Here is a 16,595-nt window from a genome sequence, read left to right as displayed (position 1 = left end):
ATGATTTTATTTATTTATTTGAGAGAGAGACAGTGAGAGAGAGCATGAGTGAGGAGAAGGTCAGAGAGAGAAGCAGACTCCCCGCGGAGCCGGGAGCCCGACGCGGGACTCAATCCCGGGGCTCCAGGATCATGACCTGAGCTGAAGGCAGTCGTCCAACCAACTGAGCCACCCAGGCGTCCCTCCCATTCTGTATTCTTTAAAACTGCATTTCTAAGTGTCTTTAGGAGGGTGAGATGAAATAGAATCTCTGATTGTTCCAGTGACTCCTTCATACGGAGAAGCTTATAGGTTCTTTGTTCAGAAACAGTCCAAGAGCCAGAGAATTTGTAAGTTCCAAAACAGACTTAGAAAAATGTAGGCACAGCCTAAGGGTACCTGAATTTTTGGTTGAAATCCTGTCATCGCCCAAAGGTCAGAAGTGAAGACACTGATGTGGAATTCAAGGAGGGATTTATTTATTTATTTACTTACTTATTTATTCAAGATTTTATTTATTTGAGAGAGAAAGAGAGCAGGAGCAGGAGCACATGAGGTGGGGGAGTGCAGAGGGGGAAGCAGACTCTCTACTGAGCAGAGAGCCTGATGTGGGGCTCGATCCCAGGACCCCACGATCATGACCTGAGCCGAAGGCAGATGCTTAACCGACTGAGCCACCCAGGCACCCCCAAAGAGGGATTTAGAAGGGGGCACCAATAGCAAAATTGTTGAGCCATTAAGGGAGGCAGCGGTGGAGCCCGAGTGTCTGGAACAGAAGACGCCATGTAACAGTAGCTTAAACAACATAGAAGCTTATTCCTCTGGCTTCCTTAGTAGTTCAGAGCATCAGTACACTGTCCAGGGCTGATGCGGCAGCTCCTCGATGTCGGGGACCTCATCTCCTTCTGCCATTCCTTCGGTGGCTGCATGTGCTCACCGCGTCATACCAGAGCACCACACACTGGCCCCGGAGAAGGGCGGGGATGCGACAGCAGAGGACAGGACTTTTCCCTTCAACGTATAAGTCAGAAGGGGCACACATCACTTCTGCTCAGGTTCTGTTGATCAGACTGTATTCTAGCTGCCAAGGAGTTTGGGAAATGTATCCATCTTGGTAGTTCCAATGTCCAGCTAAAATTGGGGGTCCTGTTACTCGGAGAAGAGGAGGGAATGGATGTGGGAGGATGATCGCCATTGTCTCTACCTCACCTCTCCCACTGAATTCTCAGAAAAGCGCCTGGTGGTGTCAGTCACTTGGAGGGTCTACGGGGCGAGTGCTGAGATGTGCCTAGGGTATCTGCCAGTGTGCTAGCCAGCTGATCCCTAGTCTAACGAGAATAAGCCAAAGTACCTCCAGAATCACACGTGCTATTAAATCGTAAGCTCTGATATCACTTCCCCAATATCCTGATGGAAAGGGATTGCCAAGTACATGCCGCTCTTAAGGGTCTTAAGGTTGCTTTTGATTCCCGCTTGGCTGGATAGAACAGCTATAGACAGCTGTGCAAAAGGTTTCTAACTTCATAAATTCTTTTTTTTTTAAGAATTTATTTATTTCAGAGAGAGAGAGAGTGGTGAGAGAGACCATGAATGGGGGGTGGGGAGAGGGAGAGGCAGGCTCCCCTGCTGAGCAGGGATTCCGAAGTGATGTGGGTCTCGATCTCAGGACCCCGGGATCAGGACCTGAGCAGAAGGCAGACGCTTCACCGACTGAGCCACCCAGGCACCCCTCTAACTTCATAAATTCTTCGTTTTCAGAAATTGAATAAACTGCTGCTCTGTGGCACTGAGTTGGTGACAAATATCCAGGTGGCTACAGATATCAGAGAGATCCACAGGAGAGTGGAAGAAGAGGAGATCAAGCGTCAGAGGTGAGGAACCCCTGCTCTGCAGTGTGGACATGAGGACATCTCTTCTATGGGTCCCCAAATTCTCCCCAACCGTTGGAAAGTGGCTGTGTCAGAGTCAGTCCAGCAGAATCCCCTTAATGCCCTTTAGGAATGAATCTCCTCCTTCCCTCCCTGCTTTCCTCCTTTCTTACCCCTTCCTCCACGTGGCCATTTTAGCTCATCTCCTCAAGAGCACGGGGTTAACAATATTTTTAGTTGTTCAGCGTAAGGAATTCCTTCAGCACCTTTACTAGCTTTACCAGTATGCAACTGGTGATTTTATTCTTGTGACTTCCCACGGTCTGCCTTGGGCTGTACCTAGCATGGAATTGGCTGATTTCCCAGCCACGCTAAGGAGGTAGGCTGTTTCCTATGACCATGGAGGAAAAACTGAAGGTCTTCAGTGGCAGACATATAGGATAAATTGGCAAGATGACCTGGCTGTTGTTTTTCATTTTTTGAGGCCAAAAGTCAAGTGAATTAATGTGCTCTGTGCTCTAGCTCGGAAGGGAGGCAAGAAGGAGAGAGGGGAGTGTGAGTTTAAGTTGTGACTCCTGTCCTGTAGGGGTTGGCACTCTTGTCGGGAGGCAGCCTCCTAAAATGACAGTCTGTGAAGGTAGGGAGAGAGTCCTGGTGTATGTCCTAGTGGCCGGTCTTAGGGGGGACCTTACCTCTCATCCTCATGCTTCTCTTCAGGCTGGTTCCTTCCTCGGTATACTTCATCACAGAGTCTCTTTTTGAATTTCTGGAAAGGCCATGCCGATTTTCCATTCCTTAATGGTGGAGTTTCCCCATTTTCATGGCTCCCTGTATTTTTTTTTAAAATTTTTATCTATTTTTAAAAATTTCTTTTCAGTGTTCCAGAATTCATTGTTTATGCACCACCCCCAGTGCTCCATGCAATACGTGCCCTCCATAATACCTGCCACCAGGTTCACCCAATCCCCTACCCCCTTCCCCTCCAAAACCCTCAGTTTGTTTCTCAGAGTCCACAGTCTCTCATGGTTCGTCTCCCCCTCCGATTTCCCCCAACTCACTTCTCTCCATCTCCCCATGTCCTCCGTGTTATTCCTTATGCTCCACAAATAAGCAAAACCATATGATAATTGACTTTGCTTGACTTATTTCACTCAGCATAATCTCTTCCAGTCCCATCCATGTTGATACAAAAGTTGGATATTCATCCTTTCTGATGGAGGTGTAATAATCCATAGTATATATCGTATGGCCCCCTGTATTTACTGATGATTTGGGAGAGGAACGGCCACACACCTGAAGCATGTCGATAACCAGAAACAATAATATGGGTACCCTTTGTTGAGTGACTGCTGTGCGGAGCGTCATCTCACCTAACCCCGGGAGGAGCCGTGGGAAAGTAGGTGCTTTCATCCTCCCTCTTACAGAGGAGAAAAATGCAGTTTCTGGGGGTCAGGGACTTGTCTCAAGTTGAGAGTCTGTTAGTGGCAAAGTCAGGCCTTGGTCACTGGAGTCGTACAGCTTGTCGCGGAAGTATGTGACAGACTGTTGATCTGCACACGTGTGTGCGTGTGTAAGTAGGTATAACTTTAATGTCCATCTGCTTTTGTTATGGGTCACCTTGTTCATTTGGTCTCCTTGCTTCCAAGCACTGCTTAAGCTAAAAGAAGATTCCTCAGAGGCTGGTTTGGTTTTGAGCGGGGGGTGCGTGGGAGCAGTGCTTGAGGCCCGGGCTTGGTATTTCAGACTCTCGAGAACCGGCCTGCTTCAGCAGGAGACGGCTTCCCCAGCTGGGCTGGCATGGCCACTGTGTTTGTATCCACAGACTCGAGAAGTTGGAGAACGAAGTCAAGACCAGCCAGGACAAATTTGATGAAATCACTGCAAAGTGGGAGGAAGGCAAACAGAAGAGAATTCCCCAGGAGCTGTGGGAAATGCTCAACACCCAGCAGGTGCACTGTGCCGGGCTGATCGAGGACAAGAACAAGTTGATCAGCGAGTTACAGCAGGCGAGACTCCCGGCCCTGACCCTGCCGCATGGGCTCAGGCTGGGGAATTTGACTGGCTTATTGGTTTGCTCTCCCTGAATGGAAAAATGGGGAGGCGTCACTTCACAACTCAGATTATTGCACAACTCTGGCAATAAATTCAACCAGAAGGAAGAGCTTTGGAGAAATCTGAGAATTATTGGTGACCTTAGAAAGATGCATGCTTGTAGCCAATGCTGTGTCAGATTTCATGTTTTCAGTTAAGGAATAGCACGTAGTCTGCAGTGGATAGAGTCCCGTGTTGGATCTGGATCGCCATTGCTCCGCTGGGGGGCCGTAAGCTGCCTGGGAGCTTATAAAGAGGTTTACAGCAAGTAGTCACAGAGGGTTTGATCGCCGGCTGCTATGTCCAGCTCTGCCCCTAGCTGAGGCCACTGTGCTCCATCCGCATGTGCCTTCTCCCGGGCGTCCTCAGATTCTTCCGAAATGACTTTCTCTGTGTATAGCTGTGTATTCCTAGCATTCACAGATACTGAAGAGTGAGGTCCTGGGAGAGTGCACTTGGCACCGTTTCCCTCGGTCTTATTTGGTGACCAACTTTCGGTTGCTCTTCTCTAGGAGTTGAAAACAAAAGATGACCAGTATGTGAAGGATTTGAAGAAGCAGTCAGATGACATCTGCCTGCTGCTGGAGAGAATGGAAGAACAAGTGAAGCACGTGATGAAAACCTTCCGTCAGGAGCTGAATTACATTGAGGTAATGGTGTGGTAGAGCTGCCTTCTGCCCTGGGGGCGGCCCCTGAGGAGGGCCAGGTTGGCCCTGACCGACCCAGGTGTCTCGTCCTGTGATGTCAGCCACTTCATTTGTTTACCCACTCGTGCACTCGCCCAACAACTATTCATTAAGCACCTACTATGTGCCAGACACCGTCCCGGGGGCTGTGGATACAGCTATGAACTAAACAAAGTCCTCGATGAGATCTGTATTCTAGTAGGAGACAGCTAGACAATAAACAGATAAACTACTAAATATATAGTTGGACAGATGGTAGTAAGTGCTCTGCAAGAAAATAAAACCATGGAGGGATAAGAAGAGTGGAGGAAGGGGGTATGTGAGCTGTTTATTTGTTGTATTTATGGCAGCTGGGGGTGGGAGCATGGGAAAACAGGTTCAGAATCAATACTTTAAATTCGAATGAAATGTTAAGGCTTGACATTGAGACTGGCCTTTCCAGAATGGAAGAGAGCCAAGAGGGTTCCCACCGTCTTGGATTATTATAGACTCCTTTTTGCATTCCTTGGCCTACCTCTTGTGAGCAACGCATTCCTTTGTTTCGTGGGAACCCCAACCATGCAGCAGCCCTTGGTATGATTGAAGCGCATGCCCGGGCTTGCCCCGTCACTTCACCCAGGGCCCTGGCCTTCCTCCAGCTCCCTCCTCTGATGTTGGCTGAGCCACAGGGTGCTTGGCACATTTCCTCTCAAAATTTGTGGGAAGTCCAGACTTCGTAACACTAATTTCCACACAACTCCTTCTGTAGCCCTTTGGTTGTATGAAACTTGGCAAGGTTGCATTTGGATTTGACTCGGACTGTCCAGTTGGTACATGGGCCCTCGTGCAATTACTTATGAGTTTTTTCCTACTGTGGAACCTGCCCAATCAAAACAGACACTAGAGCCCTCTTCTTTCTTGGTTGTAGAAAGCATTCGAGGTAGAACGACAAGAAATGCTGGCCAGTAATAAGAAGAAATGGGAGCGGGCCCTGCAGGCTCACAATGCCAAAGAGGTGAAGGGGCGATGGGTGCGGAAGGGGTGGGGGAGGGGGAGCGGCTGGGGAGGATGTGTCAGGGGTGCTCCGTGGGATCTGGGGCCATATCTGCTGTGACTGAACTCACTAGCCTTTATGTATCTTGGGGAGGATTGCCACGGCAGACATTTACTACTCCACTTCATGGTTCGTCCCTGCTGCTCCTGGTGGGGACATTTGCTTCTGGTAGCAGTGAATACTACCTTCCTTTGCAGCTCGCTGGGGTTACTGTGGTCCTGTCCCTCTCTTTTTTGTTCCCAGGCTTCTACCCCAACCATGGATGTTTGTGACTCAGAAGATGTTTTAAAGGATGTGGGGGGTATCACTTTACTTCAGAGACATAAAGAACAAAGAAATAGCTTGACCAAAATCCAGTGAGGTTTTTTTGAGAAATACAAATGTCTGACCACGGGGCCCATGGCTAGTTTCTTAATGGAGCAATCCTCTTGGAATTTTTCAAGTAAGGAGGCTCCTGAGTATGGTAAAGTATACAAAGCTTTGGGGCCCAGGAGCTTCTGAGGGCTGACTGACTCCCTCCAGACTCCTGACACTTGGAGACCCTTCACTGGGTCATGCTGGTCAGGCCATGGGAAGGACAGAGACAGGGCAGGGACAAGGCTGACTTTCCTCTTGTCTTCCTGTGCCTTCAGCTGGAGTATCTTATGAACCGCATCAAGAAGGTAGAGGACTACGAGAAGCAGCTGAACAAGCAGAGGGTATGGGACTGGGAAGAGTACAACATGATCAAGATCAAGCTGGAGCAGGATGTGCAGGTCTGACTTGTTGCTCGGCGTCTGGTTGCGGTTTCGTCCTTGGAGACTGCCCAGAACGTTCTAGAGTTAGTCCCTTCAATAGATACATATACGTTATCTGCTTTCTTTCAAGCGATCATATCTGAAGGAACTCATGGACAAAATACATGGGGAAGAATTCTTTCTTTAATAAATCCTGGAGGGCTGCCAAGAGGCAAAGTAGGAAACCATGACCTGAGGAAACATTGGGAAGATTGTGGCTTTAGCCAAGCAAAGGGAAGGTATCCCCAGGGCAAGCTAAGTGTGTCGGGGCCAAAGCAGAACAGCCACCATCTAGTGAGTGACTGGGCACTTAAGGCACAGTGTCTCTGATCCTCATATTAACACAGAAGGGAGGAATCACTGAACACATTTTTATGCCAGGAAATAGGCTACTTACCTGGCAAATGGTAGGCCCTGGATTCAAACCAGCTCTGTCTGGCTTGGTAGCCTGCAATGTTCCTAATATTCCAAACAGCCTCTGGCTGATGGTTGGACATCGCAGTAAGGCAGATTCCGACTTGCCGTCAGAAAGAACTAACTCACTCACTCCCTTCCTTCCTTCCTTCCGCCCTCTCTCACTTTCTCTCTTTCTTTCTTTCTCTCTTTCTCTCTCTTTCTTTCTTTCTAGATTGATTTATTCGAGAGAGAGAGAGCTCTGGTGGGGCAGAGGGAGAGGGAGAGAATCCCGGGTGGACTCTGTGCTGAGCGTGGAGGCTGACTTGGGGCTCAGTCTTACAGCCCTGAGATCATAGCCTGAGCCAAAACCAAGAGTCAGACACTTAACAGACTGTGCCACCCAGGCGCCCCAGAAAGAACTTTCTAATAGGTAGAACTATCCAATGTAGAAAAGGGTCATCCCACAGAACAAAGAGTCTTCTATCTCATAAAGTATTCAAAGGCTGCCTGTCTGTCTTCAATGCCGAGGAAGGATTCTCCCAGTGGAAGGTTAGATTTTCTGGTTTGTGAAGTTCTTTCCAAGCCCAGGATTCTGTGCTTCGTTAGTTTAAAAAAATGCTCATCTCTAATTACATGTAGGTGTGATGTAATTAGCTCTTAATGTTTCAGCACAGGCTATTCACTCCCGTCTCTGTCTAGAAAAACTTGTTAGACTAAAGCTTTTGCACGTAGCCTGTGATGGAATTTCAGGACCTACTACTCTTGTGCTTTATGTGACAAGGTGGCATCAAAGCCTCTCCAGACTACAAATATTCTTACCGGTCTTGAGACTTTTCCTGGGCCTTTCTCATAGTAATGTCATGGAAATGGGAGTCACTGACGAAGAATGGTGGGCGTCTGGGAGAGCAGTGCTGTGTATGTGGGGTGTATACATGGCACTTTTAGTGAAATTGGCTATTGTTAAGCTTTCTTTTGTTATTTTGGTTTTATGATAATTTATGGGACAAAAGGATACACCACTGGCCTCAAACAGTGAAATAATGGAAACTCATGTTCTTTCATCTGTTGTTTTGTTTTTCCTTTTGTGTTGAGAGCACGTAACACAAGATCTACTCTCTTAACACATTTTTAAATATACAATAACAGCATTGTTACTCAAAGACCTTCTGTTGTAACTGTTAGATCACCAGAACCTATTCATCCCACATAACTGGAACCTTGTGACCTCCACCCAACACCCCCCTCTTTCTCCTCCCCCAGGCTGTCTGTTTTAGATCCCACATACAAGTGAGACCATGCAGCATTTGTCTTTCTATGTCTGGCTTATTTCACTTAGTATAATGTCCTCTGTGTCCATCCCTATTGTTGCCAATGGTAGATTGTCTTTATTTAAGGCTGAGGACAATTTCGTGATATACCACATTTTCTTTCTCCATTAGTCCACTGAGGGACACTTAGGTTGTTTCTATCTCTTGACTGTTGTGAATATGCCGCAATGAACATGGGAGGGCAGACATCTCTTCAAGTTGCAGATCTCTGTGCCTTTGGATCTGTAGCCAGAAGTGGGATTATTGGATCAAATGGTAGTTCTATTTTTTATCTTTTGAGGAATCTCCATACTCTTCCCAGAGTGGCTGCACCAGTTTGCATTCCCACTAGCGGTTTCCTTTTCCACATCCTTGCCAGCACCTGTTATCACTGGTTTTTTGACAATAGCTATCCTAAGAGGCGTGAGGTGATATCTCATTGTAGCTTTGATTTGCATTTCCCTGATAAGTAGTGACTTTTATAACTATTGGTCATTTGAATGTCTTCTAATTGGGTAGTTTATTATGATTATTATTATTAATTTTTGCCATTGAGTTGTAGGAGTCGAACCTCACATTCTTTTGTTTAAAAATTTTTTTTAATTAAAAAAAAATATATTTATTTATTTATTTATTTATTTGACAGACACAGATCACAAGTAGGCAGAGAGGCAGGCAGAGAGAGAGGAGGAAGCAGGCTTCCTGCTGAGCAGAGAGCCCAATGCCGGGCTCAATCCCAGGACCCTGGGATCATGACCTGAGCTGAAGGCAGAGGCTTTAACCCACTGAGCCACCCAGATGCCCCAAACCTCACATTCTTAATTTAATCCTCAAATGCTTGAACACAGCCAAAAAATTCTGGGATGTGGGGAGATTTTTGGGGGTAGGAGGTGATGGAAGACTAGGGAGGTAAGGGACGGAGAGCCTGAGAACCTGGGAGACCTGCGTCTCCTGGCTTCCCCTGTCCAGTTGGACTGCCCATGGAACGTGGGTATGTGGGAGGCAGACAGATGGAGATATTCAGAGCAGGGAAGTGTGTGCAGTTCCTGTGTTAGAATGGAAACCAGGAGTATACTGTACCATATTACATTTTAACTTGAAACAGATAAATCAGGGATTGCCATATTGCCGTATGCAGGGTATTTTTGTAGATAAAACTTGATCATAATGCCCCTTAAGTGTACTTTCATTAGATAGTAAGGTCAAATAGCATCGATTTTGTGAAGAAGATACAGTATGCAGCTTAACATCAAATTTGGTCTTCCTAAGTAATTCATAGCACTGTATCAGTTCTGAAATATACAACTAAAATTTTTGCAAACCACAAAAATATGAAGGCTCCAAATACACAGATTTGATTTGATGGGTAAAATACAAGAAATAAAAAAGAGAATGAATACTTACTGCCAGTAATGAATGCTTACTTCCAGTAAGGTGACATTATTAATGAGCAGAACAAAGCCTGTAAACATTATGCCCTAGAGAGGGATTTTTACCACAGCCCCCCATCGCCCCCGCCCCAAATAACACTACTAGAAACACTTAGTTCTTGATGCAGGAAGCAATTTTTTTTTTTTTTTTTAGTTCAACTTCAGGGACTGTTACCTTTAATACCAGAATATTAATCACAAAAAATCAAATCCAAGTTACTTATTTAACAAACACCATGAACTTAACATTGTGCAAAACACAAAGATGAACAAGGCACAGGTCCCAAGAACAGAGGTGAAGGGACCCAGTAGGTTCTCCAAGTCAGCCCCCAGCTCCAGGGGAAAGGCTGTTTTAAATTTCCATTCTTCTTGGGACAATGATGGCAGCTGGTTTTCCGGAGGTTGTGGGGCAGGAGATGGCGTGGAAAGCAGCTGTGGGGAGGCTCATACCGATGCAGGAAGAGGGGGAAGGTGGGATCAACACCCGCAGCCCCCACTACACTGAAGGCCTTTCGTGGCAGGTTAGATTGTAATCTTGTAAATTATTCACAAAAACCAAACACGATTTCACGATTAGTCTTGGGAACATGAAGTACAGCTTTGCAACAGTATATTTGGATAATTGAAAAATAAGGGCGGACAGTTAACAAAATCAATTACAATTTTAAAATATAAAACTATCTTCAACGTATGACAACCAAGGATGGCTGTGTGTTGAGACTAAAGCCTGAGATAATTAACAGTAGAGTCACCAGGACCAAAATTATCTCAAGCAGGTTTGAAACAAATAATGAGTCACATAATACAGGCAGCCGCTGGTGGCTCTGTTGGGTGAGACTACCAGACTGTTAGTTCCGCAAGTTCATTGATAACACTGCCAGTAACTCCCATGGGGCATCGTGACTGCGGAGGCCACAGGGGTCTTGGACCAGAGCTGGGGTGACCGAGCAGCTGATCTGGGATCCCTTAGAGATGGAAAGCCCACAGTGCGTGTTGCATTACTAGTCCTTCCATGAGTCAGTCTCCTAGGAACATATTCTAGCAAAAGAGCAGGAGCAGGTGTGTTCCACAAAAGAAAATGAAATCGGCTAATAAATAATTAACCAGGAGCGCAGGCAAAGAAATGCAAATCAGAACCGGCAGGTGACAGAGTTTCTTTGTTTGTTGTTTTGCCTATAAAATCAGCTCGGATGTGAGTTCTTTCAGGGCACAAAGGAAAAGACATGACCTGCTTACTAATTTAGCTCAGAGTTTTGTGAACCGTGTTCAGCCAGGTGAGGTATGTGTGGTGGTTTCACAAAACTCACAAAAAAAGTGAGTCAGTGATTTTTTTTTTCCTTTCAAGATGTATCGTGCAGGAAAAATAGAGAGTGGGTTTCTGTTGTGAGTATTATCTAATGATTGGACTTCAGGGGCGAAATTTACATGAACACTCACTGCTAGAACTCACGTGCTCTCACTTCCTTATAATTGTAAAAACTGTCCTATGGCCAAAGTTTGGGAAATGCTGTCTTAGTGACAGGGGTTTATTGCAAAGCTATGAGAAAAAGGGGGTCCCGACAACCTCAGAGCAAACACCAGGCACTCGGGGTCTCAGCTCCTCACTGTTGTTCCAAATCAGAGCAAATCCAGAGAGCATTCATACCTTCCAGATTATCTCCATCCAACGAGGAGCTTTTCTGCTGGACTTTGTGCTGAGCGACCTCCTAGGTCGGTGGCCTTCTCCATGTCCAGGGCTGGTCACATGTGAAGCAGCTGGGCTGGTTTCATTTGGAACACGGGGGCACAAACCATTGCGAGATACCTACCAACAGTGGAGATTTAGAACTCTCTGGAATAGTTAAACAGGGTGCTCTTGACTGAGTCTCTCGGTTATCCATGCCATTGCCTTTGTTCTCTGCATCACCTCCTGGCCATTTACCGTCCTTGAGGATAGTCCAGAGCAGAGAGGGGACGCTGCCTGGATTCCCCATCTAAGCTGATTCCTTAGCAAGGCCCTGTAGCTGCGTGGAAGGGGATGGGGGAAGGAGGCTTGAAAGAGTGCCACATGTCACATGTCCCTGCTTGTCAACCTCTGATTACACTTAATTGCATCGTCTGTCCGTCTGTTCCTGCATTTCCACTCAGGAAAGGTGGGAGCAAGCTTGCCTCTATTTGCCCTGTCTCTAGCCCTGCCCCGCTCTTGACAAAAAAATTTTTTTTTTTTACCCACAGTCAGCATGATCTGTCTTCTTCCCTTCCCTCTTTCCTCTCTTCCTTCCTTCCTTAGATTTATTATTTTAGAGAGAGAGAGAGAAAGAGAGAACATGAACGGGAAGAGCAGAGGGAGAGGAAGAGAGAATCCCAAGCAGACTCCATGCTGAGTGCAGAGCCTGATGTGGGGCTTGATCTCATGACCCTAAGATCACAATCGGAGCCGAAACCCAAGAGTCAGATGCTTAACTGACTGTGCCACCCAGGTGCCCCCAGAGTCATCTCTCTCTACTGCCAGGCTGCTCTGTCAGCCTCTTTTTTGAGCATTCCCTGCCTCACACCTCACACCCGACACTGCTCGTGGTTTCCCCAAAGCACACCTCACTCCCCTTGCCTCTCTGGACCTCTGTCCCCTGAGGTGTCCCCATGAGTGACTCCTCCTCATTTTCCAGGTCTCAGACATGCTGGTGCCCACTGTTCAGGGATGCCTGCCTGGCCTTCAAGGCCACGAGTGTCCCAGGCTACCCTGTGCCTACCCCTCTCTTCTTGTCACTGGTGCTTGTCGATCTGTCCCTCTCCTAGATAGGGCAAGACTGTGGCTTTTTCAGCAGTGTTTTCTCAGCAGCACGTGGAGAAGGGTCGACATAGAGCAGGCTCTCAGATCAGTATTTGGTGAGTGAATGAATATAGATAATGGAAATCCAGAAAGAAAGGATGGTCATGTCTAGCGCCCTTTAAAATGAACACCGTCTGTTAAACACCAGCACTGCCGGTTGGAGGTCAGAGCGGGGACACCTCTGTGGCAACGAGAACTTGCGTTTCTGCTGGGGCGATGTGTATCTACCCATGAGGGTCTGGTGCACAGCACCGGAGCGGGCCAGACTGGAAGGCTCTAAATGCCATCTCTCTCAGGCTGTAGGAACACAGGCTTTAAGCTTGCAGCAGAATGATGGATATTTTCTGTAAAGATTTTATTTATTTATTTGTGAGAGAGAGAGGGAGAGGGAGAGCAAGAGGGAGAGGGAGAAGCAGACTCCCCATTGAGCAGAGAGCCCAATGTGGGACTCGATCCCAGGACCCTGAGATCATGACCAGAGCTCAAGGCAGACACTTAAACAACTGAGCCACCCGGACGCCCGAATGTTGGATATTTTTTCTGGTTGGCCTTTCATTTACCCGTAATGACAGATTTTCTAAGAATTCAGGGGCAGGCACTTGTCCCTCCGGTTCCTCTGACATGACTCCAGAATGAAGAATCAGGGACCCTCAGGTACGACCGATGATACCGGGGCCAGTGAGTATCATGACTTTTTTAAACTTCAACGGTAGGTTCTTGAGCAGCAGCTTCAGCAGATGAAAGCAACTTACCAGCTAAACCAAGAGAAGCTGGAGTACAACTTCCAGGTGCTGAAGAAGAGGGACGAGGAGAGCACAGTGATTAAATCCCAGCAGAAGAGGAAGATTAATCGGTAAGCGGGCCTGCAGCTCACCAGCCCCTTCCTCGCGGACCATGGGGATGGGGATGCGCTCTTCTGTTCTAGAGGAGTGCGAGCTGGTGAAGATATGACAAATCTTATTTAAAGAGGTTTTTTTTTTTTTTAAGATTTTATTTTTCTATTTGACAGAGATCTCAAGTAGGTGGAGAGGCAGGCAGAGAGAGAGAGAAGAGGAAGCAGGCTCCCCACTGAGCAGAGAGCCCGATGTGGGGCTCGATCCCAGGACCCTGAGATCATGACCTGAGCCAAAGGCAGAGGCTTTAACCCACTGAGCCACCCAAGTGCCCCCAAAAGAGGTCTTTTTTTGGGAAAAAATAATGCTTTCTGCTGCCCTACTGCCTCCCCCATGAAAGAGTGTACAGCAAAAAGTCCGTCTCCCACCCCCTGTTCTGTGTGGTTCCTCTTTCCCACTTCTGTAGTAATTGTTCATTTCTTTTGTTTCTTCTAGAATTTCTTTAACCACATACAAGCAAACACAGATAAATGCTCTCACCTCCGGCTCCCCCCCCCCACCCTGGTCTGTTCTTAGACCAAGTGATAGCATTCTATACACACTGTTCGGTGTCTTGAATGTTTCCATAGCAGTTCATCAAGAGCTTTGACAGGATCTAATGTCCCTGTGGATGGACATTCAGATCGCTTCTAATCTTCCGCTCTTGCAGATGACGCCAGGGCCGGTGCCCACGCCAGCGTCCCACTTTGCATTTGCGTGGAGCCGGCTGTAGAGTAAATTCTCCACTTGCTATTACAGAATCAAGACTGTGCATTTTAGAGAAGTAGGAAGTACCACACGTGGAAGTAAGATAAAAACATAAAATCAGGGGCGCCTGGGGGCCTTAGTCAGTTAAGCGTCTGCCTTCGGCTCAGGTCATGATCCTAGGATCCTGGGATCGAGCCCCGCATCAGGCTCCCTGCTCAGTGGGGCCCTGCTTCTCCCTCTCCCACTCCCGCTGCTTGCACTTGCTTTCTCTCTCTCTCTCTGTGTCAAATAAATAAATAAATAAAATCTTAAAACCCATAAAAACACCATATGCCTACCAGCAGAGATCAAGTGTGTAGTGTGTCTCTTTCTAGATTTCTCCTTTCTCTCTCTCCCTCTCTCCATCCATCTGTGACAGCCACAAATCTGTACACTTTGTGAGGCGCTCTCTGGGAAGGCTTCCTGAAGAAGTGAAATAATGAAGGGGGAGGGATGGGAATTGGTGAAAAGGAGTTAGGACTCCAGGGTGGATGGGGCCAGAGCCAGGAATGAAGGGCGGGGCCGAAGGCAAGGAAGTAGGAAGCCGAAAGTTCCAAGTTTGATGAAAGAGACTGCACTGTGGGAGGGGGAGGTTGGTAGGACGGGAGGTGGGCACAGGTATGTGAGGCAGATCTTGGGTTTGATCCCAAGGGCCGAAAGATGAGTGACCTCAACCCCACCGTCCCTTCCCTGGCTCTTCCCTCTGACTTCAAGCCTGCACAGTTTCCCTTACCCTGAAAAACCCTTCAGCCAACCCTGCTGCTCCTACGTGAGGTCAACTCCTCCTCCTCTTGATCACGTGGCCATTTTCTTCTCACCACCAGCCCCGCACTTAACCTCCAACACTCCTAATTTGACCTCTGACCCCAGAACTGCACAGCTGCTTCCCTCTGTAGGTGATCAATGATGTCCTTCTAACCAAACAACCACGGCTCTTCCTCAGGTCTCATCCTGTTGTTATTGGCACCGAATCTCAGAATCTTTCTTCTTTGGCTTTCATGACTCTAAAATATTTGCTCTTTTTTCTCAGTGTATTCCTAATTGGCTTCCTTTGGTGGTTCTGCTTTCTCTTGCCTGATAAGATATTCTGGAAAGCATCTCTTCCCTTTGCTTTATATTTTTATTCCAGCGACCCTCTACACCAGTCTCATGGCTTTGAATATGATCTCTTTTTTCAAAAAGTATTTTGTTTATTTGAGAAAGAGAACATGAGTGGGGGGTGGAGGGAGAGGGAGAAGCAGGCTCCCCACTGAGCAGGGATCCGACTCAGGACTTGATCCCAGGACGCTGAGATCATGACCTGAGCCGAAGGCAGACGCTTAACCGACTGAGCCACCCGGGTGCCCTGAATAATGACCTCTTTCTCGATGACTCCCAGCTACATATCCCTAAATCGACCTCACCTCCTCATTTTATCTGGGACTGCTGAAAGACATTTAAGCTTGGAGAGTCGCTGTCACTGCCAGGAGACAAGTTTTGAAACCCGGCTTGCCTACCCTCCCAGTTTTCCCATCCTCCACCTCTGCTCCCTTCATCTCTAGCTTCCAGCCAGTCACGGAGGATGGGACGAGTTGGGGAGCCTCCCCTTACAGCCACCTGTCCTGTCTACTTCCTGTCTTGATGCCTTGCCCCGACCTGCAGCATGCACCTTGAGTTGATTTTTGTTTTATTAGCTTCTGTGGTTAGATGACACATAGAAACCCCTTTACTAAGTGCTGCTGGGAAAAACACTTTGGGATGGCTACTTAATACATTCTTTTTTCTTAGTAAAATTTTTTTACATCTATATGTGGAAAGTCTCCTAGAATGTTGTAGTTAAGGAAATGAAATGGATATCACTTTTTATCAGATACCACTTTTTCTTTTTTTTTTTCCTTTTTTTTTTTTTTAAAGATTTTTATTTATTTATTTGACAGAGAGATCACAAGCAGGCAGAGAGGCAGGCAGAGAGAGAGAGGAGGAAGCAGGCTCCCCGCCGAGCAGAGAGCCCGATGCGGGGCTCGATCCCAGGACCCCGAGATCACGACCCAAGCCGAAGGCAGCGGCCCAACCCACCAAGCCACCCAGGCGCCCCCAGATACCACTTTTTAACTTAGGCTTTTATCAGAGCCTAAGTTAAATGATTTTGCATTTTATTGAGGCTGGAAGCATGAAGGGTGAATGTTTGTGTGTTTAGGAACCCTATGCTTATTTCAGGATAATGCTTAAGACAGAAAATTTTATTTTTAGAATTTTTTTTTTAAAAGATTTTATTTATTTATTTGAAAGAGAGACAGTGAGAGAGAGCATGAGCGAGGAGAAGGTCAGAGAGAGAAGCAGACTCCCCGTGGAGCTGGGAGCCCGATGCGGGACTCGATCCCGGGACTCCGGGATCATGACCTGAGCCGAAGGCAGTCGTCCAACCAACTGAGCCACCCAGGCGTCCCTATTTTTAGAATTTTTAAACTGAAAATATGTAGGCCTTCAGACTCTGTCTTCCTGTTTAAGTGGGGCACTGACATAAGACACCTCTTCACGGGTTTGAAGTCTGACATATGGTCCTGGGTCTAAAAGCTGAGACTGCCATGCATATTTCATGAGACAAGTTTCCATGCCCAGAGC

At 47.2% G+C, this 16,595-nt stretch overlaps 1 protein-coding gene across 1 annotated transcript in view; it reads left to right on the top strand.

Annotated features, from left to right (window-relative positions):
- The window catches only part of LOC111154169 (dynein regulatory complex subunit 1), a 39,371-nt gene that overhangs the window by 10,804 nt on the left and 11,972 nt on the right, over positions 1-16,595 (top strand). Inside the window, exons 3-8 of the mRNA XM_022513598.1 lie at positions 1,738-1,850; positions 3,670-3,853; positions 4,451-4,588; positions 5,532-5,618; positions 6,290-6,412; positions 13,089-13,228. Coding sequence (XP_022369306.1) covers positions 1,738-1,850; positions 3,670-3,853; positions 4,451-4,588; positions 5,532-5,618; positions 6,290-6,412; positions 13,089-13,228 — 785 coding nt within the window. The remainder of the gene's footprint in view (positions 1-1,737; positions 1,851-3,669; positions 3,854-4,450; positions 4,589-5,531; positions 5,619-6,289; positions 6,413-13,088; positions 13,229-16,595) is intronic.

The sequence above is a fragment of the Enhydra lutris genome, unplaced genomic scaffold, assembly GCF_002288905.1.
Source record: "Enhydra lutris kenyoni isolate GAN:26980312 unplaced genomic scaffold, ASM228890v2 scaffoldscaffold35, whole genome shotgun sequence".
Taxonomy (NCBI): Eukaryota; Metazoa; Chordata; class Mammalia; order Carnivora; family Mustelidae; genus Enhydra; species Enhydra lutris.
This window is presented reverse-complemented; position numbering and strand designations above follow the sequence as displayed.